Below are 25,120 nucleotides of genomic sequence, written 5' to 3' on the forward strand. Positions count from 1 at the left end.
CAAGAGAAAATTAATTTCAATTGACTCATTTCAAAAGTAAATAGGCCACATAGTCCTTATCTCAGGGAAATGAATTATCACCAAATCAGACCAGAGGAAGCTGCAACTTGAGGACAATTGAGAACTCACTAAGTGACTTAGATAATATGGAGGCCAGATATCAAGACATCAGTTGTATTTTTAGTAAAAACCAATTTTTCCCTGGGAGCCGTTATTCCAGTGCTTTGCATCCTCAATCTCTGACACACAATGCCTTAGGTATAGTATGTAATCAATAAATGTTTGTTGAATTAAATTATGTTGGTAATGATAAAATAAAACATCATTTAGAGTTTACCTTCTTTCATTTGGGTAAGTAAAATAATAGTTTGATAATCTAATACAAGCATTTGTAGTAATGTTTTTCTTAATCCTTATTTAATTTTCTTTTAAAAGTAATTTCTCTTTCATTCACTGTTTATCAAAAATGTTTTTTTCCCCCAGAGTAACATAAGTTTCTTGAGGATGTGGAATGTTACCTTTTGACCCCAAGATCAAGTACAATGCTTGGCAATAGTAGGTGATTAAAAATGTTTGGTGAATTACAGTCAACCTTTGGTTAATAATGTGTCCTTTTCTTTCAGCATCATTGACAAAGAAGTCTCATTAATGGCAGAAATGGATAAAGTTAAGGAAGAAGCAAGTAAGTGGTAGATGAGTTCTGAGTATGGACCGTTGGGTTAGGGACGTAGGTGGGGAATTCCCTGATCCAATGACAGTGCTTCTTCTTCCTCCAGAAAGAGCACTGCATGGCAGGTCGGACTCCCCTGAGAAAGTGCCCATAGAATTGTAAAGGTTTTTCAGACTTGAACATTCAGCAGCTCTGATGACATTCCACAGCCTGTGGGCCAGTGTAGGTGGCATGTTAACATGGTTTCATAGCCTTTGTAGTTAGAATATGGTTGCATTTTCATGAAACATCCTATTTCTTCAGCGAAAGTAGATGAGCACAGTTTTTGCCTTTCTCAGCCTTGGCTTGTTTTCCTCCTCAGTTTCATAACCTTTCAGAGAAAGTGGTAACAGTAGATTTTACTGTATATAGTCTCTGGCAATGCTTTCTCATCACAATGCCAGGGCAATATCACATCATTTTCTCACAGGAAAAAAAAAGCCCTCAGGTTCTATTCTGACCTTCTTCTCTTCCCCATGCAATCATATCAGAAACCAAAAAGTATTGACGTTTGAAGCATTTCTGAAGAGTATTTCTCTCCTAGAATGGTTTGGGACTATGAACACAGTCCATTCCCACATAATTGAAGCAGTTATATCAACTGAATCCATCCTCCACGTGCAGAACAGAACATCAAATTGATCTTTCCCTTATTCTGAATTCCTGTACACAGTGTGAACAGACAATATCTTGAAATCACCTGGATATTGTCTTCATATTGTTCTCCAGTTGTTTCATACGTCTTGTTTCTCTGCTACTTGAGGAAAGAGATTGTATCTTCCTGCATAGTACTAGCATAGTGTTGAACATGTATGCAAATAAGTGAAAGGTCTGGAGAGTGAAGAAATACTGGTGTGAAAAATTCCATCATGGTACCTCTATAATATCCTTGATCATAGGATCGTAGAATTAGAGGTAGAAGTAGCTTTAGAGTCCATCTGGTCCAACTCCCTCATTTTACGATAAGGAAACTGAGGCCCAAAGAAATTAAGCCATTTGCCAAAGATCACAAAGGCCGTAATTATCAGAGGTGAGATGTGAGGTCATTATGCCATACTGCCACCGTTAGGGAGTTGTCTGGAACACATTGAGAAGAGATTTGCTCAGAGTCACACAGTAAGTAAGTGCCAGATGTAAGATCTGAACCCACGTTTTACTGGCTCCAAGCTAAAACACTCTATCCACTGTACCATACTGATTCTTCATGTTGAGTATTCTTTTGGGTTCTTTTCTGAAGTTGAAACTGATGATTTTATCCCATGGAAACTCTCTGTCAAAGCAGATAAGCAACTTGTTGCTGTAGAAAGTTGCCTGGGGCAGAGAGAGCTTTAAGCGACATGTCCTTAGTCATACAAGTAGTGTGTGTCATTAACAGGACTTTAACCAAGTTCCTGACTCCAAAACGCATCCAATAAAGATGTACTGCACCATACTGAAGCACTTAGTAAGTGAAATTAATTTACTTTCCATGGAATTTTGGGACCAACATGATTGAACACACCAACATGATTGCAAACTGCAGAACTTCCACGATTATTTTAGTGCTATGATCTGCTTCCAGTAACATAGCAAATAAACCTTTGGTATTTTATTGTACAGCCTTCATGAGTTGACAAGGCAAAATAACAACAACAGGCACAACAATAATGAGAAGTACTAGAGCCAGCCTTTTGGTGAAGATCTCTTGAGCACTTAGCTAGCCTGGTCCTTGGACAAGAGATAACCAGTCTGGCATTGGATTCGTATTTCAGGGTCTTTCTATCTCAGGACCTGTCAGAGCTTGTATTGCACTGACGTATTTTTGATTACACTGACCTCCAAGGCATAATTAGACATTAGAGCAAGATTTTAACAAGGAATTACAAACTAAAGAAATAAATTAAAACCTCAAAACCAATGCCTAAGGACAGTATGATGGATGAGAAACTTACTTTACTCCCTCTGTCAGAGATTCTCATGACATGAAATGACTGGTTATAATCTGAGGAGTCCTCTCACCTCTCTTGGCTTACATTACTCCATCCTGAAGACCTGGGAAAGTCTGCCTGGTGCCTTAGGTATTGCTTCATTTATTATATTTGTATCACCAATGTCTGGTGAGTGGTGGGTACTTAATCAGTATTTGTTGGTTGAGTAGTTGATGTAGAAAAAAGTTTTAGTGAAAGGAAGAGGAGAATAGAAGAGAAACCCTTGAATGAAGAACCATTAGTACCAAAGATCTCCTCTGTAAGTCCCCAGACACTTATAATCCAAATATGAAGGCCCTTTGGGTATTCTCCTTCCATCCTTTTTATATTCCTTGATTTTGACCAGTTGCAGAAGAAAAAAAACTCCTCCTGCTCTTCTGCTTTTTCTTCTCTTCCTCCTTTTTCTTCTTCCTCCTCTCTCTCTCCCTCTTTTTCTCACTGTCACTTTTCCTCTCTTTATTTCTTTCTTCTCTTCCTTTTCTCATTTCTTTGCTTTTGTTCTAGTCAACTCCATGTAATGGAGAAAAACACATTTAAGAGTATTCATCTGAATACTTTGAATTCCTTTCGGATATGCTTCTAGCACTGAGAAACCACTCAGTGAAGTCGACAGGGCTTAGGGTACTACACTACTCCCAGGTATGTATGTATCCAGGCATTTCATGTTCAGTCAAGGGGGGGAGGAGATGGCCTACCTCTTAGTGAGAAATTAGACTCCCCTTTTACACATATTTTAGCTTCTTAAGGCCTCCATCCCAGTGCTCCAGAAAAATAAAAATTGCTTAAGGTCTATATTATGGTTCATATCTATTGTGGTTGAGTTGTTTTGTTCATGTACAACTCTTCATGACCCTATTTGGTGTTTTCTTGGCAAAGATACTGGAGTGGTTGGCCATTTCCTTCTAGGGCTCATTTTACAGATAGGGAAACTGAGGCAAATAGGGTTAAGTGACTTGCCCAGGGTCACACAGCTAGTGAGTGTCTGAGGCCAGATTTGAACTCACAGAGTCCAGACCTAGTACTCTATTCACTGTACCATCTGATAGATCTCAATTTAAGAAATATCATAACAAATTTTTCTAGTATTTCTGGTAATTAACCTCCCTAAGAGAGATCTAAAATGAATTAGTCCTTATAATGAATTTTGAATCAGTAAGGTTCATGTTATAAACAACAAGCATTAACTGTCTATTATATAACAGTACTAGACACTAGTGATACAGAGGGGGAAAAGGAAAATAGCTCCTGCCCTCAGGGAGTGTATATTATCAGAGAAAACAAGACAGTCACATAAATATATACAAAGTAAATTTCAGGCACAGGGGTGGGGGAAGACACAGACAGTTGAGAAGATAAGAAAAGGCTTCATGTAGAAAGTGGAATTTGAGCTTAACTTTGAAGTCAACTAAGCATTTTAAGAGGTGGAAATGAAGATGGTACAATACAAGAAATACAGTGTTGAGAATAGGAAGAACTAGATTCACACCCCAGTTCTGAAGGTGACTAGTTGTATGACCTTGGACAAATAAATTAACTTTTCTGGGCCTCAGTTTCCTCATCTGTAACATGAGGAAATTGAACTCAATGATTTCTAAGGGAATTTCTTCTGCCTCGTGAATTCTGTGATTCCAGTATTCTAGTGTGTTCCTAAAATTCTAAAGGATTTTATAAATGCAAGAGAAAATACATTTCAGCAGTCTAGATACTTTTTAAAAATATAGATAATAATATAATAGTAACGTGTCGGGTCCTGAATACAGTGGCGTATAAAGTTTCTCATTCAACCATTCCTCCCGTTCATATTTCTAGAGAGAAAAAATGATATTTCAAAACTTCTTTATAATTCTATTTATACTGATGGGATCAAATGAACCTCAGGTTCAGTCCTGAATCTTTGATTGATGTCTTTGAGGTGATAATATTGGCCCCAAAAGAAGTACTGCTTTAGATCTGAAGTTTTAAGGCTTTTTCATAATGAATGGCTTTGAAATGTTAATGTAGAATATATGTAAAATGCTTCCAAAGATTGCTGATGCACATGTCTTCATTTACATGCACATTTACATTAACTTGAGCACAGGAGGAATTGGCTGGTAATTCTGCACCTGCAATCTTATTTGGGGGCCCATTCACATCCTTTTGGATGAAATCTTTGGTATTTGACTGCCATTGGTGCGAGTGCTTTAGTCTTACTGCCTCAAGAAAAGAACAATGATATCTAATTGTCAGTTGCTCCAAAATTGAATATAAAGAAAAGTCAGAGAGCGTTAGTAGTGTACCTTGGGAACTGACAGTTCTTGGATTTGAGAATGCTTGACTTGCAGTCAAACTTTGTAACTCTGAATGAGCTGTTTGACTTCTCTAGGCCTCATCTGAAAAGTGAGGAGGGTGGCTTAGATACACTTTCCAGCTCTAACATTTTATGATTTATTATTCTATCTCTTTACCTAGTTTCATCTTGAACATTCACCACCATCTCTTTCCTATTTTATGGTCCTGAAAAAAGAGCCCATCAGTTGATCTTATTATACTTTCCTGTTTCACATAAATTCTTTCAGACTTTTATTTGAGAATATGCCATATGCCTTCTGTATTTCTGAACTTCTAGTCCTACATTTTTAAAGTTGGATTGGTAAGAACACTTTGGGTCCCAGACACTTACTTTCTTTTTCAAATTTTACAATTTTTTAAATTTTAATTAAGTTTTTTTTTTATTCTTTTCATTTATGTACATATCCCTTTCAGCTACTACATGGTGAGTTATCTCTTGTAACAAGGAAGAGAAAGATGGGAGGAGGAAAAAGCAGTTAAGCAAAACTAACCAACACCATAGACCAATTCTGACAGTATATGCAATTGATTGTCTCTCACCTCTTACAAAGGAGAAAGGGAGCTTCGTTTTCTCATTTTTCCTCAGCCAAGCCTGGACTTTATAATTACACAGCATTCGGTTTTTCATAGAATTGTGATTTAGGGCTGAAGAGAAATTAGAGGACATCTAAACCTCAGGAAACTGGCCCAAGGAAATGAAATGACTTGTCAAAAGGTAACAGACTTAGTAAACGTCAGAGGCAGGATTTAAACCCAAGTCTTTTGAGTTCTTACTGTTCTTTCCATTTATATTGTTGCAGTCAATGTGTATAATTATTTTGTGTTATCTGCATCAGATCAGATTTTTCCTATGCTTCTCTGAATACTGTACTTCAAATCCATCCTCTCTTATGATTCAGTAATATTCCATGACATTTATGTACCAGTTTGTGATCATCTATTTTGTTTCTAGTTCTTTAATGCTATAAAAGTGCTACTATGAACACATGCACACACACCCCTTTCTTTCCATTTAGGTTCTCTTTGAGGTATATGCCTAGCCATTGCTTTCACCTCTGAGTGAAAGGAATTTGGACATTTTAGAAACTTTTTTTTGTCCTAATTCCAAATTGCATTCTGCAATCACTGCTCTCAGGCACTTTCAAGTGATCCCTTTGGGAAAAGAAACTGCTACTTTCCCCTAACTCCACCCTGATAATAAATCATGCAAAATATCATCCTATCCCACCTTTCATATAAGTCTGCACCACCACCACTACCACCATCATCCCCATAAACAAAGAGAAATACACACAAAAAATTTGAATATTTTAGCAGGCTCCTACGTATTCTGAGAGGCTGTTTAGCAAAAATCAATCTTTCCTGGGAAATGTGCCTTGGTAAATCAGAGGGAGGGAGTAAGTAATCAAAAAGAAATTATGGCAGCCTGACATTCCATTGGGCTACATGATTTATGGTTTGATTACTTTATTAATATCACAACAGCACTGTCACTGTTAAGTTTTATGAAAAGATATGTCTATCACAGTCTAATGACATGGTATATGGTTTGTGGGGTATTTTAACTCCTGATTCATTCTTTACTTTGTTTCATTCAGGCATTTAAATGCCCGTTTTTGATATTTTGTATGTTAAGCATTCTCACAATCAGAAATCATGTTTGGCACTGTAGTTCTGGAGGTGTGCTATGACTCAAACCTAATAGAGCAAGAATTTAAATGAATGGCCATATACACATTCTCAATTAGATATGTTTTTTTTTCTTATAGCAGACAGTGTTTGTCTATTTGAAATGGAGGCAGTGATTATAGAATTTAAATGAGATGTAAGAGTTTGTTAAAAGATAACATTGTAAATGGAGTCTTACTGTGTGTTTTTATTCATTGTTTTACGAGCTCTAATGTATTTTAGGAACTGTCACAAATTCACATGAAATGCCTGTGGGCTACTAGGTCTATTTGGATCTGGAATTTAGCTGACAGATGTATGAAAATGTAGAGGCTGAGAACTCCCTAGCGTCTTCTCCACATGTGCAGATGCTGAAGAATACTCTTCTTGGATCATTCCAGTTCAAGTTGGCATTGACTTACTCTTGCAAATGTGCCTTTGGGGACCTTTACAATATAGACATGAAATGCTTAGATTTGGAACTTGACTTCTTTTGCAGAGTGGAAGCATATCATCAGAAGCATTTCCCAGAGGCATCTGGGAACCTTTTAGCTCCCTAAAAGTATACAGTGTCAAGTCAGATCGGGGTGAATAGCTTGAATGGCAATTAGTTGCCCTAAGTGAATCTGGATGGATGAAATATAGACTGTATCTGTCAATAAATTTTATTTTATTATTTAATGTTTAATTTGTTTGATGTCTATCACAAATGCCAGAAATGTTCTAGACAGTTTTCAAGATACAGAACAAAACATTGTTCTTTCACAGTGGATTCCCATGCCACACACAGTGATCCAGATTTGCATCGAATTTCAAATTGCTTTTAGACAGCTTGTAATTTTTCACAGTCTGTATTTTAAGATATTTGTTTCTTTTAGCATTTCCCCTTTTGAAATTTGAGATCTTTGGATGAAATTAGATCAGGTGCCTTTTTGAACTTTTGACAGAAAATGATGCAGAGAAGAGGTAAAAAGGTGGGGAGGATGACTGCTAATTAGGAGGAGGAGGTGGGATTAAAACATGGGAAGGGAATTAGGTAGCAGTCAGTAACAGCTTGCACTGGGAACCAGTTTCAGTGACCAAACCAGAAAACAGAGCATGGCTGTGTATTTAAAAGTCAATATGAAAAAGGAAGATTGATTCTAAAATATATCCATTAACATGTTGAAATTTCTGCCCTTAATATGTTATTCTTTCTTCCTTGGTAGTGGAAATTCTGACTGCTCGTCAGAAAAAAGCCGAAGAATTAAAGAGACTTACAGATCTATCCAGTCAGATGGCTGAGGCACAGCTGGCTGAACTCCGGGCGGAAATTAAGGTAAGTCTTGAAATGTCAGAGCCTGAGTGCTGAGCCTGAGATAAGATCATCGTTTTTGTTTTGTATGTGGTGGTTTTTTCTCTAAAGAGTTGACATAATATGCTAGGTTCTCTTTCAAGAAGGTTAAAATGGAGACTAGAGAAGGGTAAAAGGCCACTGAATAACAGTCTTTAAGTATAAGAAGGCATGGTAGGATTTATTTTCAGTAGAGGAGAGGGACTGAACTTTTCTAAATATTCACTGAGAACAGACCCATAGTGGAGGGGTGTGTGTGTGTCTGTGTCTGTGTGTATGTGTCTATGTGTATCTGTGTGTGTGTGTGTGTGTTATTGTGGCAAGAGAGATAGTGACAGAAACAGAGAGAGAATTTGTATGACGTTGAGAATTTTAAATTGAAGCAGTTGAAATTGAACAAGGTTGAATGTGGAAGCTTTCTTCCTACAAGCTTCTATGAATACATTCCTCATGTCCAGAATACTTTCTTGTAATAAGGAGGCAATCTAGACAACATCCTGGAGTCAAAGGAACTGAATTCAAATCTCAGACCTAAGTTCAAGTCCCATCTCTGCATTGGTGACCAAATCATCTAATTTGAGTAGGTCTTAATTTTATCATCTTTAAAATGAGAGGATTGGATCAAATGAACTGAGGTCCCTTCTAGTTCTAAATCTATGATACTCCTCTCAGTCTCACCTCTGCATGTGTTGTCCCCTCTCTCCACCCAAAAAAAAAATCTCCAGCATAGTATTCTAGAGTGATTGAAGGAGCAGAGAATTGGAGTCATCCTAAGGAAGGCAGATGAGTTTCCATTTTCAGAAGAGCTCATCTCTGCTCAGTTTACCATAAGCCTAGTTTGAGAGGAAACTCTGGGAGGAATTTTTTGGGTAGATAGGGCCTTATGAATTGGGGAGTCAGGACCTACTCAGATGAGGTCATTTGAGAGGCATTAGGCAGAGAACATCTCCAAAAACATACCATTGAGCCTGTAAAAATTCTTGAAAGTCTTCTATCAGTTCATCCATTGACTGCAGAGAGCTTTTAGAATTTTCAGAGTCCTCCTGGAATGGGTAGGATTAGTAAGGATCAGCTAGCTGATCCTAGATGAGGGTTGAGAATCCTAAAATTCCAGGCAGGGGTCTGGAGTCAGGAAGAGAACTGGGAGTGCCAGGAACAAGGTAGGGGCTGGAATGGGGAGAGGGGAATCAAACCTTGTGTCTCCATGGTACTTTATTACAAATGAGTTAGAGTGTGATTCATCATTGATGACTTTACTATTACACTGAAGAATATTTCCACCAACATTTTTTTTACTTTAATGTCTCTGTTTAATTGTCCTTCTCTTAAGCACTTTGTCAGTGAACGCAAATATGATGAAGAGTTGGGAAGATCTGCTAGGTTCTCTTGTGACATCGAACAGCTCAAGACCCAAATCACGCTCTGTGGAGAAAGTGAGTCTTGCATACTAAATGAGTTCTGTGAACATACTGTATGACTTTCAGTTATCTATAATACCCACAGTCCTCTTCCCACCAATCCTAAAACGTAGGTCAGTATTTTAATCATCCTTTTAACAAAGAAGATTAAATTGTAGTTGGTGGTGGGGAATATATGTATGACTGTATATTTATAAAGGAACTTAGATGCTAGGTACCCATTTAATCCAGATCATCCCCTAAATGCAAAGTGGAACAGATTTAACATCATTTCTATAACAGTTTCTTAATGGAAGTGAAACCACAGTCACATTTGGATTCAGACATTCCTAATATACAGGGTGTTACACGATAAAGTAAAAATTGCATGGAAGAAAATGAAGTTAGGAGGAACAACTTCTGGACCTGATCATGAAATTCAGAAGAAATCAAGCCTGAAGTTGGCATCATTTTGAAAGCACTCAGGAATCAGTTTTTAAGATATCTCAAAGAGGAGAAGATTCCAGAAGAATGGGAAAAATCATGGACTATTGCCCCCAAAAAAGGTGACTGAAAAGACATCAACAATACTAAATGTTGTACCTATTTTCTCACCTATGTAATATCTTTATAAGGATGATCTACATACATAGTGATGAAGATACAAGAAGGAAAAAGAGAAGGTTTTGATTTCCCACTGCATACTACATCTCCAGTTACTTGATTGACTGATCCATGTAAAAAATACAAAATCCCAATGAATTTATTGTTTGTAAATTTTGTATGTATTCCCTGGAGTACATAATTCACCTTTTCTTTCACAAGGTGTCTCCCATGCATATATTACATACCTACAAGACTTCTTGATAGATGTTACAACACACATAACTGTTCAACAGTTTACTATTTCTGAATGTCAAGTGAAGCATGAAGGTCAGAGATGTGTGCAGTTGTCAAAGAGGACATCCTGCACAGACATCAAGTAGAAAAGGTCCTTCAGATGCTCCTCTTTCTAAATCACATTGTGCTGACTGCATCAAGCCACAGAATACACCACAGATACTCAGAAGTAATCATCCTGATAAACCACATAGGAGAAATGAAGTGAATGAAAAATGCCTTTTGCCCAGATCATGAGAAACAGTTAGATAGGCAGCCCAATGAGTTGATCCATCTGCAAATATCTTGAACAGAAACTGAAGATGGATAATGAGGTGGACCCAGAATGAAAAGATAAAGAGAGATTGTTTGATTGCATTTTGGAAATTGAATATCACATTGAGGATTCCAGTCTGCACGTGCGCGCGCGCACGCACACACACAAACACACACAAACACACACAAACACACACACACACACTACTGAATGGCTACCACAAATGGATTACCACAATCTCCAATGAACTAAACTGCAACTGATCCAACAGATAATAAGAGAAAAACACATGGTCAGTTTATATGTGGTACATGTTAACAACAATGATTTTTGTGCTAAAAGTGACATGAAAGATTTCTTCCAAAAATATATATTCAAGAAAATGTGATCCAGTAATGTAGCAGGAGTGAGGGAAAATAGGGGTGCCTGGAGTACTGCACTGATGCTCAAAAAATACATACACACACATGTATTTTTAAATAAGAACTACCTATAGCAAAGGATCTTGACCTGGAGTCCATGAGCCTGCTTTTTAAAAAATATATATTTTTATTAACTTATTTAAATATATACTTCCTTCATAATTCTTTGTATTTTACTTTATACATTTAAATCATTATTCTGATCAGGAGTCTAGAGGCTTTACTGGATTGCCAAAAGGGTACATAACACCCTTGAGGTACCCTGCCCTAGAGGACAAGAATCATTTGGAATGATACAGCATGAATGGGTTGTGTTCTGCCCTGGTGGAACAAATACTCTGATGATGAGTTAATAGAGTCATTAAATTATTATACAAGTGAGACCTATAGAGGTTGTTCTGCTTAAGATTCTACAGCAATTCATCAGAAATGTCAGAATTTTAACTCAGGATCCTCAGATGCCAATATGCCACGGAGGAGATGACTAATTATATGGAAAATAGATCAACTAAAGCTTTCATCTTGTGATGTCCTTTTTTTTAAAGAATAGAAAGCTAATCTACTCTTCTGATTTAAAACAGCTGAGATGCCTACATTAGTAAGACTTTCTAATAAATCTGAAAATAATTAGTTGTGTTGTAAAGTGTTCCAGCTGCTGTCTGTGCAATATGTTCATGAACTTAGTCTACTCTTTTCTGAGATCAGATACAATCTACAGCTACATGGCTTCAATGAAGTCCACAGATAGTTCAAAGACTTCATTTCAGATAATTAGCTTGGATTGTCCTTCATTCCTGACCTAACAGTCAAACTTTATACACTGAGTTTTCCAGTTTCAACCCACTCTCCAGTGGAAGTGGGAATAAATAACATACAGGGGATCACAGATAGCAGAAGGAGGGAGTAGGGAAAGGAGATGGCCTGGAAGATCTTCACACTAGTAAATCTGCACCTGGACAACTGAGAACTGACTGCACCTTCAAAAGGTCTTCTTTTCTTTATATGCTCCAAACATCTTCCAGAAGGAATCTACTCCCTTCCCCCGGCTCCATCCCCATTCTGGCTTTTTTCCGTAAAAAAAATTAGCAAGGAGTATAATTCCTAATTGAAAGCTGACTGTTTGTCAGTTTCCACCCAGGCTTTCTGGACAGAATGAAGTTAAATTTTCAGTGATGATTCCCAGCTCTGCCTGAGGCATCATCGTCACTCCAGCACCATCTAGTGGGCAGAAACATGTCCTTGCCAAGTAGTCAAGACCAGAATCAACCCTCTGTGGCTGAGAGTGTCCTTTTCTCAGACCCAGTGAGAGAAAGGTTGGCCATAGCATGCTAACAGTGGGATTGTAAAGATCTTACATTGTGCATAGCAAGGACTGCTAAGAAATGCAGGTTTTAAAAGAAAGGATAGAAAAGTAACCAGCATGGAATATAATGACTGCTACGCCCATGGGTTTTTGGGGTTGGTTCCCCGTTGCTAGGATTCAATCCAAACTGGTGATTACCAGCGCCACAGGAAAGGCCTCAACAGCACCATTCTTCATTGAGATCAAGAGGAAGAGTTCTCTTCTAAGAATGGAAGAAAAATCTTACACTTTGAGGTCTAATAAAAAAATGCTCAGCATTAATAAAAAACTCAAGTGAAGGCTGAGTTGTAAAGTACTGCTTTTTTCCCTCTCTTTCCTAGGACCTATAAGAAAAGTCACCATTATTTGTTAGAAAAGTTACATTTTGGGAAAACCACAGGAATTATATTAACTGTCTCCGAAGAGTCTACCAGCTTAGCTTCTGTTGTTTCAATGAGCTTTGGAATTACCTGTGGTTACTGGATGGAAGCTTTATTGGGGGCGAGGGGAGGGTGCATGAAAAAAGAAATTTTTCTTTAGTGAAGTGCCAGATAAGACAGCATTAGTAAATGTAAGACATTTTAGATATGCTGGTCAGTCTGACCAGCATCTAGAAATGGAAGGTTGAGAATTAATTCCTAACATATTAACAGGTCTCTTTCCCACCAACTGAGAGTCTCCTCATCTCCAAAATAAGCAAGGGAAACATTCCCTCCAATACTGATAGTATTTGTGGTTGTTGTTTTTCAGTTTCACATCCAAAAAACAATTACTCCTCAAGAACACCCTGTAGCTCACTGCTGCCTGTGGTGAATGCGCACACCACAGCATCTGGAAAACAGAACACCTATAATCGAAAACCATCAAGTCATAAGACCTCTGACAACAAAGCAGCTATCACTAAAATGCCAAGTAATCCTCCAAGCACCAATGAAACCTCTCCCCAAGTCATACCAGCTACTAAACAGGTAAGGCAGATATCATCAAGGTCCTTCTTGTTAAGTAGTCATGTCCAACTCTTCATAACCCCATTTGGGTTTTCTTGGCAAAGACCCTGGGGTGATTTTCTGTTTCCTTCTCCTACTCATTTTATAGATGAGGAAACTGAGGCAAACAAGGTTAAATTACTTACCATGGCCAGTATGTGTCTGAGGCCAGATTTGAATTCAGGTCTTCCTGATTCCATGCCTAATGCTCTAACCACTGCCCACCTAGCTGCCTTGTCAAGGTCATAAGGGACTGTAAGTCTTCTAGTATCATCTAGTCATTTATCTACTATCCAGTGGACTAGTTCATTCTTTTCTAGAGGTAGAGGGAGCATCAACTGCTAGACACTAAATTCTATCAGTCCTCAAATGATATGACCAATTCCCATTATTCCTGTCTTCTTGAAGCTCCATGCAGCAGGATGCATCATGGGAATTTTCCAGGATTTCCTATATTCAGAGGCCTAACTTCATATGTGTTTTGACAAATAAGGGTGGTGAAGAGAGAGTATCTGTATGGATTTGAGGAAAAAACTGTTAGCAAAGAATTCATTCAAATATATTTTGATTAAGTTCCCAGTTACCATCATAATTTGACCTCTAATAACCTTTTCATAGATGAAAGAGGTTCATGAATGCAGGATGGGATTGGAACTAGGAGCGTATACACCTTATTTTATTTGATGGTTCTGTACTCATTTATGTTTAGTTTATGGATTATGAGCCATACCCATTTTTTCTTTAGTTGGATGTAGAATTTTCAAGGAGGATCACATATCAAAATGACATAAGCTGTTCTTATGATGACTTCTTTACCACATAAGCAAATAATTACCTCCCCATTCCTGTCCAACACAACGTAGAAGCCTTAAACACAGGATCCCAGGGGTTGTCTCCTTCAGGTTGTCTCCTTCACTTTCCTCCTGCTTTTCTAGTGTGCCCTTAAGAGATAACATCTCTTTCACTTTCACAGAATAATTAATATAATTTAATATTGATGTTAATCAAGTTCAGTTAAAAGGGGGAAAAAGCAGTTTGTTTCATATTGTCTTTAAGAAGGCTTCTTAGAATTGCATAATGCTGTATCTCTTACATCTGCTAAATTTACTTATTAACTTTTGTGAACCTGGTCTTACAGAATTCTTGTTATCAACTGAAAACAGTTCCTTTTTTTCCCTAAATTTCTTCACAAGTTCTAAACCAGTATATTGACCTGGGGCACTTCATTTAATCATTCTGAAGGATACACATCTTTATTTCAGTCTGTCTGATTTGTGCTTTAAATGTAGCTCAACAACTAAAGGTTTTATTCTTTGAGATCCAAGATTCTGTAAGCTGTCATATTCTTCTAGAGGAAGGAAAAAAACCATGTGTTGACTTAGAGATGTCATGACTAATGATATTCATGGTTTGGGTGTTTTTCCCTGCAGAGCCTTTAACCTAACATGAAGCCAAAGCTATCTAACAGCTATCTGTTTTCCTTCTCGGTAGAATGGCCCCTCTAGCCAGAGACGAAGATTTAATCCACAGTATCATAACAACAGGCTGAATGGTGCTGCCAAGTCACAAGGCAACATTAATGAAGCAGATTATCCCATAAAGGGCAACCCGAGACACGATCACAGAAGACAACAGCACAATAGCTTCCGGCCGAAAAATAAGGGCATCACCAAAAACCAAGAGCCACCCATGGCACCCAAGGCCTCTGAAAACCTGGCCCACTCAGAGAAGCCCAGGCGAAAGCAGCATGCTGTAGATAACCCTGAGGCCAGGCCTTTCCGTGGGAGCGTTGCTAGGGTTACTCAGTGTAATCTCTGTCCCACAAGGATAGAAGTATCAGCAGATGCTGCAGTTCTCTCTGTGCCAGCGGTGACTTTGGTGGCCTAAACCATCATTTCTGAGAAAGAGAAAAGCAGCTTTCACCCAGTTTTGGTTCCCTACCCAAGGTGCTGATCTAATTGCTGCCAAGATTGTTGATCAGAGTATGCAAATCCTATGTCATCCAGACATCTTCTCTTGATAATTTGTACCCATTCTAATAATCAGCTATAGCTTGCTTCATGCCTTTCATGGCTTTGCTTGATGCGTTGAAGCTTCTTTTCATCGAGACGTTGCAGCATTTTAGCCAAGCAGTATTTACTCATTCATTAGGAGAATCAAGATGTAAACTAAAGATCAGATGCCCAGTAGCAACTTTACCATGTCGTAGCAGTTGTATCAGTCTGTTGGTTGTTTTTAGAGAAGTTAATGTTGCAAAACAAATCCTGAAGGACAGGCAAAAGTGAGCTAAGATATGCGCTTTTGTGGAATTTAACATCTGGTGTTTTCTGAAAATTGTATACACATATTGCTTTATTAAAATTGCTACATTTGACATTTGCTTGGGTCTTGTGTGAATGGATAGTCTTAGATCAAGCTTAATTTTTATTGAATGCAATATGCATTGTGCTTCGTTGGCAAAAATATTAATCATTTGAGACACCACACAAAGTTACATATGGGATTGCTTGGGGAAAATATACTTACTATACTCTTTGCAAAATAAACTCCTCTTTCATGTATACCAAGATATCTCACACATAGAAACACAGCTCTTTTCATATTGTCTTGGCCATTCTATCCGGTATGAAGAGGGGAAGCTGACCAGTGACATAAGCTCAATGATCTCTTGATTTCTTTGGTCTTAACAAACTCATGGTTCTCTTAATTAGCCCTTCCCCTCATCATTACCCAACTCTAACTACCACACTTCAATCAGACTTCGGTGCATACAGAGGACATCCTGGTCAACCTCCTTGCACAACTTCTTGCTTTCAACTTGTGGTGTTCCACAAGTGTTTCAGCATCCTGAGTTCACCAGATCTCTTCACAGAAGCATCCTGCACTGAATATGGCATCAGTATACTTACTATGCCAAGTACCAGAGGTTTGCTCTCTCTATAGAAAGTTTTTAGAAGTCCCTGGGGCACCCATACATTTAAATGGAATTCACAATGTCAAATCATACTCAGAGAAAGAAGAATTGTTTATTCAAACACAGAAGAAAAATAGCACCACAATCAGTGTTTTCCCATATTAAATTGCAGAATCTCAAGTCATAATCTTTGAAGGGCTAAGTCCATGTAAGATAGAAGGATTTTGCATGTCTGCCTACACTTCTGTAGAATGAGACTTTAGTTTTAAAATGGACTCACCATCAGCATTTTGCAGGATAAAGTTTTCAGCCTTGAAGGTAAATCAAGAAATTCTGGATTTCTAGGCAAAAAAATGGGCTTACCAGGTTGTAATGTATACCAGTGTTCTCTGCCAAAACCCTACATACCTACTTTTTCCTACAATTCCTTAGTTTGAGAGCAAAAACTGGCTCATATTCCAACAATAAAGTCCATGTATATACACATATGAGCATATATATATTGGTATACACATGTAAACAGGTTGCATTGTATACCAGTGTTGTCTGCCAATATCCCATGAACCCACTGTCTCCTACTATTCTTTAGAAGCAAAAACTGACTCAAAATATACCTATAAAGCATACCTACGAACATATATACATGGTAGGTATACATGCATATGCATATGTAGAGAGGTTAAAAAGTAGCATAACTGATTACACTTTTATTCCAAGATCTAATTTTTTTAACCCTTAGCTTGCAAACCAGGACTGCACAACCTGCAGCCTGTGGACCACTTGGGGCATGCCAAAGGATGTCAAGTGGCCTGTGAAAAATGTAGAGCATGTTTTCCTGCAGTCTGCAGGTTGTGCAAGCCGGTTGTAAACATTTGCTAATTTGTTTTTACCCTAATGTCAACAATTTAATGTAAAATTTATTTTATTAAAATACATTCTTAAATAGCGTCAACTAGTAAAAATTATTAATATGACCATAGGAGTCTTCTGTGTGATATTAGAAATTTTAACTCACAGCAGCAAATACAGGGATGGTCTAAATTTTTATTTTTCTCTATTTCACCAAGGGTTAAAAATTCCTTTAAAATATCTGTGAAGATATAATTGAAAACAACAAGTATTAAATACTGTAAGCTGAATTAGTCATTGGAAAATAATAATAAGCATAGCTAGAATGCTGGACTTGAAGTTGAGAAGACCTAAGTACAAATCCCGGCTCTGACACTTACTAGCCATGTGACCCTGGACAAATCAAATCATTTAACATTTTTCAGCCTCAGTTTGCTCACGTGTAAAATGGTGATATGATATTAATATAATCATTATAAGTACATTTATATAATATGTACATATATATAATCATTGTAACTATAATGATGGCTGTGAAGATCAAATGATATATTTGTAGAATGCCTTGCAAACTTTTAAACACTTTATAAATGCTAGCTATTATTACTATTATATAGCATTTTAAGTTTTGCATAGAGCTTTATACGTTATTTCACTTCATCTTTATAACAAGTCCGGAATGTAAGTGCTTTATTAACTTCATTTTAAAGAAGTGAAACTGAAGCAGACAGGTTGAATAACTTGCCCAGAGGCAGATGGCTAGTAATTATATGGGGCTGGATTAATATCAGGTCAGTCATGCTTACTCCAAGTGTAGCATTCTAAACACTGAGCTACTCAGCTGTCTAGATTTAAAATTTAGGTAAGATGTGATCCTTGCTTTCATGGGACTTGTGGTCTGAGAGAATCAAATAACCAATACTAATTGCTAAAACATGCAATATTACATAACAAATGCATGGGAGCTACAAAACAAAATGAGGTCTGAAGCAGAGGAGCAGGAAAAACTTAAACTGAAATCTTTAAAATATTAGAGTATAATTCACCTACAATTCAATTTTTTTGTCTAAAGCTCCATCTGTGAAATTTAGGGATCTTTTGAATTCCAAGTTATCACTGAGGTACAGTTACAATGAGAGAATCAAGAATTTCACTCATGTTCCTGCTACATTAATGTTCAAACTGTACCCTTTTAAGCCTGACCTAAAAAACTTTAATACACTAAAGCTCAAGAAATTAATGCAAAATTTACTGCTCTTAAAGGACAACAGTTTGGATAAGAAAATGCAAACATATCCAACAAGATATATTTGAAGAGTTCAGTTTACATGTCAGTTACCCATACTAGCACCAGCAGAGTAAACATATTTGTCCACAAGATGTCCGTAGGGAAGCTGATCCAAGTGAGACTAAGGCAAAATTACTAAATCAGAGACTAAAAGTAATTAAACATCTTGGCCAGGGTATCAGCTGTGTGATTTCTGACTATACAAAAGTTTAGGGTTGAACTTCATTTAGATGAAGCTAGGAGAAGTTGAGAGTGGAGATCTGGGCAATGGTTTTTTACTTAGATCATAGGTTATCAAGTAGACCAAGGGTAACAGCTAAGATTCATCAACAAAATGTAAAAACAATAATAAAAGTTTTTAAACTTTAATTATAGCAATTCTACTAAATAAAATGATTAGAGACCTGTCTTATGTCTCTGATGCTGGAATGTTAGAGTGTTAATATGACTTGTGATAGTAATTTTTTTTCCTTTTACACTTGTTTCTAAAGCAACATGGCGCTCTGAAAAGTCATATGTGGCTCAAGAGTAGCAGGTTTTACATCCCATTGCTTAATTTTGGTACTAAGAGAGCATGTAGCTAAGAACTTCGATAGCAAACATAAAAGTTAGGAAAATTGTGTTAAGTAAATAAAGGTAAACCAAACAATTTCACAAACATTAAGTACCACTTCCTATATGTAATACACTGGCTATGAGCTGGCAAAAGATGCAGATATGAATGAGACACAGTCTCTGCTCCGATGGAGCTTACAGTCTAACTACAATCTAAAAGGTTTAAATTTGTAAGAGACATGTATTTGTTTTTTTTTTTAAATTTCTGACAAAAACTATAAGAGTAAAGAATAAATTAGCCTGCCACGTATTGATGCACTGTTTGAATATACTACCAAAATCCTTGATGGCTTTTAGTTGCAATTCTTAATTTTGTAGGTAGAATGAAGAAACTAAATTATTAAACCTCACCTATTGCTTCACTCTTGGGTTGAATCTACTTACATTGTAATATTCTTCATAGTATAGTATGAGGACATTTTCCCATCCTCCTCTTCCCTGAGCCATCAATCTCATTGACGCACTATGTCTCATTTTTTACGTTAGTATCAGGAACTCACTGATTCTTAGTTGTTATGATCTTGGATTGCACTACTGAAGCAGTCATCTAGATAAAGGCTCTTTGAGAAGAGTGGCAATTTTTTTTTTTTCTGAGAAAACCCTTCATATAAATTTTATTACAATTTATTCATAAAAAATAAGTTAGTTCTTTCACGGCATATTTTAACCATATTTTGTTTGGAAAATCAGTTTTCGTGAGCCCTTTGGATTATGGGCTCCAATCCTTACAAAAGCATAAGAATAGCCCTTTATGTGAAAAGATAGTATTCCAAAGAAAGTAAATTTTAATAATATCAAGTAAGTTTCAAATGAGAAAATGCCATCACTTTGAAGCTGGCTATTCATGAGATCATTGGAAAGGGGCTATGGCCTTAAAGATCCTCTAGCAGGGGTAAGGAACCCACGGCCTTGAGAACACCTGTGGCCTTCTAGGTCCTCGAATGTGGCCTTTTGACTGAGTCCAAGTTTTATAGAACATATCCTTTTATTAAGGGGATTTATTCTGTGAAGTTTGGATTTAGTCAATGGGCTTCACTTGAGGGTCTAGAGGGCCACATGTGGCCTCAAGGCCGCAGGTTCCCCATCCCTGCCTGTAGGCCAACCTGTTGTGAATAATTAAGTTAATTGAAATAAATTAGTCTGACAGAGCAAGTGTATACATTTCAGGAAGAATTTTTATTTCATTGTAGATGATCACTATACTAAGAAAAATGAATACTACTACACAAGATTTTTACAGAAAATTAGAACACAAAAATCACTTCTTGGTAGCAAGAGTATACATTAATGGTTTTCATGCCTCAATAACGCAAGGCTTTTTCCTAGACTTCTGACATAACACATTGTTGAAAATTCTTGCCAAAAAAATCACACACAGAAGAAATTTATTAGCCCATTTTAAGATTCTGGTTCTTCAAAAACCTTTATGAAAGACTTTGAAGGCTTGTGAAAAGCTATAGAGTTCAATTAAAATGAACCCATACACTAACTCCAGAGAAGAGAGACCTCCATCCATCCAATCCAATAAATATATATTAAGAATCTTCTGTGTTCAATGAACAGTGCTATGGGCTAGAGATACAAAAAAATGAAGTTTGATGACAATCCTTTCCCCCATTTACAATCTTAGTAAGTTATGACGTACAGAAATAACTGTAAGTCAAGGCATGGTTGTGATAAATGTAAAGAATTAGTGCCAGCAGAAAGCTGAGAAGAGGGTCATCTCTAGCTTTGGATTTTTTTAAAGGACTTGCCTTTTTAAAAGGCAAGGGGAGAAATGAGATCTTAAGTCCTCTCAGGCTCATAATTAAGGAGTGGTATGGATGGAGAGCATGTCTGTGTGCCATCTTTGCCACAGATGTTCATGAAATAGTGTCTAACGTGTTAGAGAAGCCAGAAATGTAAGTGCAGTCTTGAAAAATATATTTTTAAAGGCCCAAGACTCCTTTCTCTCCCTTTTTACATGACTATTTTTCACTTGCATCTTTAAAATACCAAGTTTGTTACCTTGCTTAGTTGAAACCATTAGCTGTCTTTCCTCTAATTCACTTGCTGAACCAGAGAAAGCAATGGTTGAGAGGAAGGTGCTAAGATTGCTTTGCTTAGAGTATTCCATCCAAGAGGCCTTGGGCATATGACATGGAACAGTCTATGAGTGGGAGGGATGAGAATTTTCAGGAAACAGAACCTCTCGGGACAATGGCAAAGAGGCCAGGTAATCAGAAGTAATAGTCAAAGACTGTTTTGTTATATTTCAACTGTAATCTGCTGACCAGTATATGAAAATGACCATATATCAGATATATACTTGGAGGGATTATCAGGAGCTATCTACTCCAGTCCCGTTGATCTTATATTTGATAAAATGGAAGCTGAGTGACTGAATGCCCAAGGTGATACAAGTTGTAAATGACAGTGGAAATACATGGACCCAGGCCTGCAGATTCCAGAGACAGAGGTACTTCTACCGCATCACTGATTCAGCTACAATCCTGAACATCTGAATTCAACAACATAGATTAAGGACCTACATTTAAGTCACTTGTTTGAGGTGTTAGGGGAAACAAAGGCAAAAACTCCTCAAGGAACATACATTCTACTGGATGAACTTCCTTTTCTGCCTTCTTTACTAGAAAAACTGTTATTTCTAAAATATTTTAGCTGCAGTGACAAAAATGAGAGGTGCTGGTTATTGGTATTTTCCCCCCATATGATGCAAATAAATTGTCATTTAAAAAAAATACTTTGCTGATACCTCAACATGTTGCAGCAACCTTTGGTTCTCAAAAATTATGCCAAGAAAACAGAAGATCTGGCAAACTAGAGACATGGTTATGAACTATCATCTAAGAGCCCACCTAGTTAAATTTTCAGAATGTCCTTACTATAAGGCTGGTCACCAGATTTTTTTGTCCACAGTAATTCATGAACCTACCAGTGGGGCAAGGAAAGGCTGTGATCCACATCAGTGGAATCAGTATCCATAATGACGAAATCATCTTTGATGTATGGTGTAAAAAACACATTCAGTAGGTATATAAAAATTCCTCACTCCTAAGACACTGTACTCATTAGTTTTACATGCCTAAGGAGGGTTTTACTAGTGGAATGTGGGGTTTGGGATCACAACAAGAAATGGATGTAAAACAAAGCCATAAAGCAACTACATGTATAGTCAGAATACAACACTGAGTTCCTACGAAACTCTATTGGCTTAAAATGCAGCTGTCTGCATCAACTTTCAGTGTAGAAAATTTTAAATACATATGGTCTGTTAGGGGCAAGATACATTGAACAAAGGCTGTGACAAAGAAAAACTAGGTTTTCTATAACTATACATACTGTATGTATCTCAGGAGTTTGACAAGAATACAGCTGAAAATGTAGCTTTCATTTTACTAAAGACTGTACCATCATCCAAATTCTTTCAGTAGGAACTCTGGAAGCAGCTGGAAACAAATTTTTTCATTAGGTATTCTTGTTTACTTTTGACTATATTCAATGTTCAAAATCCTACGTACTAACTGCAAAACCAACTTAAAGAATCATTCATTCATTCACTAAGAAAAGAACATGTAACATTTAATTGAGAATATTCAGTGGATAGTTTCAGTATATAAATACACGTGGAAAAACCTTGCCATCATTAAAAGCTCTTAGATAATTAAAACACACCATCTAAAAGACTCCAATACTTAAAAGTATAGACATACATATGAAGAAACCTCACTGTCACCTTTAAAAATTCTTAGTTACCTGATAAGTACAATGCCTGGAAGAGATAAGCCATTTAGAATATTTTTCATATTTTGTAGTGCTTTTCTCCTCTCATTTCACTAAGTACAAACTTGCAGAATATAGTATTCTGATCAAGATTATGTACCAACTATTTGAACACAAACAATATACATAAATCCTACAATTTCTCCCTTTACAAATTGATTCACCAATGACTTCACTTAATGAGTTCACCTAGTACACTTAACATGTGATTTTACAATTTTTGAAACTTGTTTTTGGATAAAGCAAGGTATACTTATATGGTTATTCTCAATTTTTATTTAAGTAGAGTCTGGGAAATACGTTTATCTTTTTTGAGCATGAGAACAATGCAACTTAAGTTTAACTTGTGTTGAGTAATTAAATTGCTATTCAGACAAGAGTCTGAGCTTCTGATTATCATAGGGAATGACACATTGAATGGCCCCAGGAGTATCAGTCCCAGTTTCTCATCAATAAACCAGGACTATATATCACCTACCTACCTCATTGAGATGTAGTGATGAAGCTTTAGAGGTCTCTACATAGCTCTAAACATGAGGGAAAAGATAACATCTTAGTTATGTATCAGTTCTTACTGGTAGTAACTATAATAATTAGCAAAAGTTACAATAAAGCACTATCACATACAAATGTCACTGGTCCTTATAATTATGTAGATGCCCTACCCCAGTCCAACCACTGTCACATTCATCGTCACAGCTCATTTTCATTATTTCTCTGCCTACAGAATAAAGTTCATACGTCTTAGCCTGACATTCAGGGCCCTCTATTTCTGGCCCTAACCTACTTTTCCAGACTTACTGCTCACTACTCAAATCCCCTGCTTCAGAACAAGTACTCACCTTTCTCTGAACATAGCTTATGTCTTTCCAGCTCCTTGTCATTGCTGCACCCATACCCCCAAACGAAATGCCCTTCCTCCCCTTTATTTCTGCAAACCTTTCCAATCCTCCAATGGCCAGCTAGAATCTCACCTCTTCAGTGAAACCTCCCCTTACTACCTGCAGGTAAGTGATTTTTCCTTGCTGTTAATCCCTCTAAGAACTGTTGTTCATAGTAATCATTTGGAATTTACTTTTTGCCTGTTTTCAACTTTTCAATGGTCATTTCCCTAGCCATTCTGCAAACTTTTAAAAGATACTTCCTTGTATTCCCCTTTGCAGAAGAGACACCCAAGTATCTAATCCCCACTTAACAAATGGAAAACCTGCATAGCACAGGGTACCAGAGTACTAAAATTCAAGTATCCTAAAACTCCTTGCCCAACTCTTGACATTAAGTCTGAAACTTGAATGTTTTTATTCTGAGACATGCTGTTGTTTTGACCTAACTGATCCGAACACCAGTTTGAATCAACACAATTCACTGTGTCAGCTTACAGCCAAAATTTAGTCAAAACTCTCATTATAGAGGCAGTGTCTGATACTATTTCCTATCCACTTTAAACTCCTCTACTTATTTTATATTGGGCACAGCATTTCTTTTTCTAATCTGTTTTACAGCTATTTGTTGTGATTACTTCAACTAAAGATGCTTTTATTTATAAAGAACAATCTAAGGACCATGTTGGTAATAATTTGCAATCTTTTTTTTGGTGACTCCAAAATGAATTTTTCCATCTTAGTAAACATATCCCTTTCAGTCTTTTTTACTGAACTGATTTATGTTAAATCCAAAAATTACTATGGTTTTCTTAATTTTTTTTTTTTACTAACTTCAAATCCTTTCCTCTAATGGAAGAGGTCTTTATCTGTGTAAATCACTCCCAAAATATAGATTCCATTGAATAGAACAAGGTAAATTAAGATTATTTTTGGCCTTAAAGATACTGACATATGAATACCACTGTTGTAGATTCCATTACCTGACCAACTGCAGGGCTACTAGAGAAACATTAAAACAAAAATATCAATAACCTACTATCTATAAGATATGCTTTCAGGCCATTTTCCCAGGAATGGCAGAGTATATCAAGCCATCCACATGCTTACCCAATTTCCCTTATAAAGGTACATACATTTGTGTAGCTGTATCAGATTTAATTAAGGATCTTTAATATTATGGGAATTTATTTTGTTTATGAAACTAATGATCGTATCAAGATAGAAAAAAAGCTTAGTAATACCACCCACTCCATTTGACCTTGTTTCCTGGAACCAGTTTTTAACTTTCCCTCCCCAACCCTGGTTTCTTCAGTCTCCTTTACATTTTGCCCCAAACCAAATTTTCAAAGGAACCAAATAAAGGGTGGTTAAGCTAAACTGGTTTCCTTTCACATATTTAACATAAAAAGACACAGCATTGTTAGAAAATCCAAAGACCTTCTACACAGCTATTAGTTGTCTTAAACAAACTGACAC

General features: G+C 36.9%; 1 protein-coding gene across 5 annotated transcripts in view; it reads left to right on the plus strand.

Moving 5' to 3' along the window:
- SPATS2L (spermatogenesis associated serine rich 2 like) overlaps positions 1-15,685 on the plus strand; it is a 228,001-nt gene extending 212,316 nt beyond the window's left edge. For all 5 annotated transcript variants that reach the window (XM_072612818.1, XM_072612820.1, XM_072612816.1 and 2 more), the window contains 5 exons: positions 624-682; positions 7,884-7,993; positions 9,339-9,441; positions 13,076-13,293; positions 14,803-15,685. In XM_072612818.1, coding sequence (XP_072468919.1) covers positions 624-682; positions 7,884-7,993; positions 9,339-9,441; positions 13,076-13,293; positions 14,803-15,198 — 886 coding nt within the window. In that variant the 3' untranslated portion in view covers positions 15,199-15,685. The remainder of the gene's footprint in view (positions 1-623; positions 683-7,883; positions 7,994-9,338; positions 9,442-13,075; positions 13,294-14,802) is intronic.
- The last annotated feature ends 9,435 nt before the right edge of the window (positions 15,686-25,120 follow it).

This window comes from Notamacropus eugenii, chromosome 5 (genome assembly GCF_028372415.1).
Source record: "Notamacropus eugenii isolate mMacEug1 chromosome 5, mMacEug1.pri_v2, whole genome shotgun sequence".
In the NCBI taxonomy this organism is placed as follows: Eukaryota; Metazoa; Chordata; class Mammalia; order Diprotodontia; family Macropodidae; genus Notamacropus; species Notamacropus eugenii.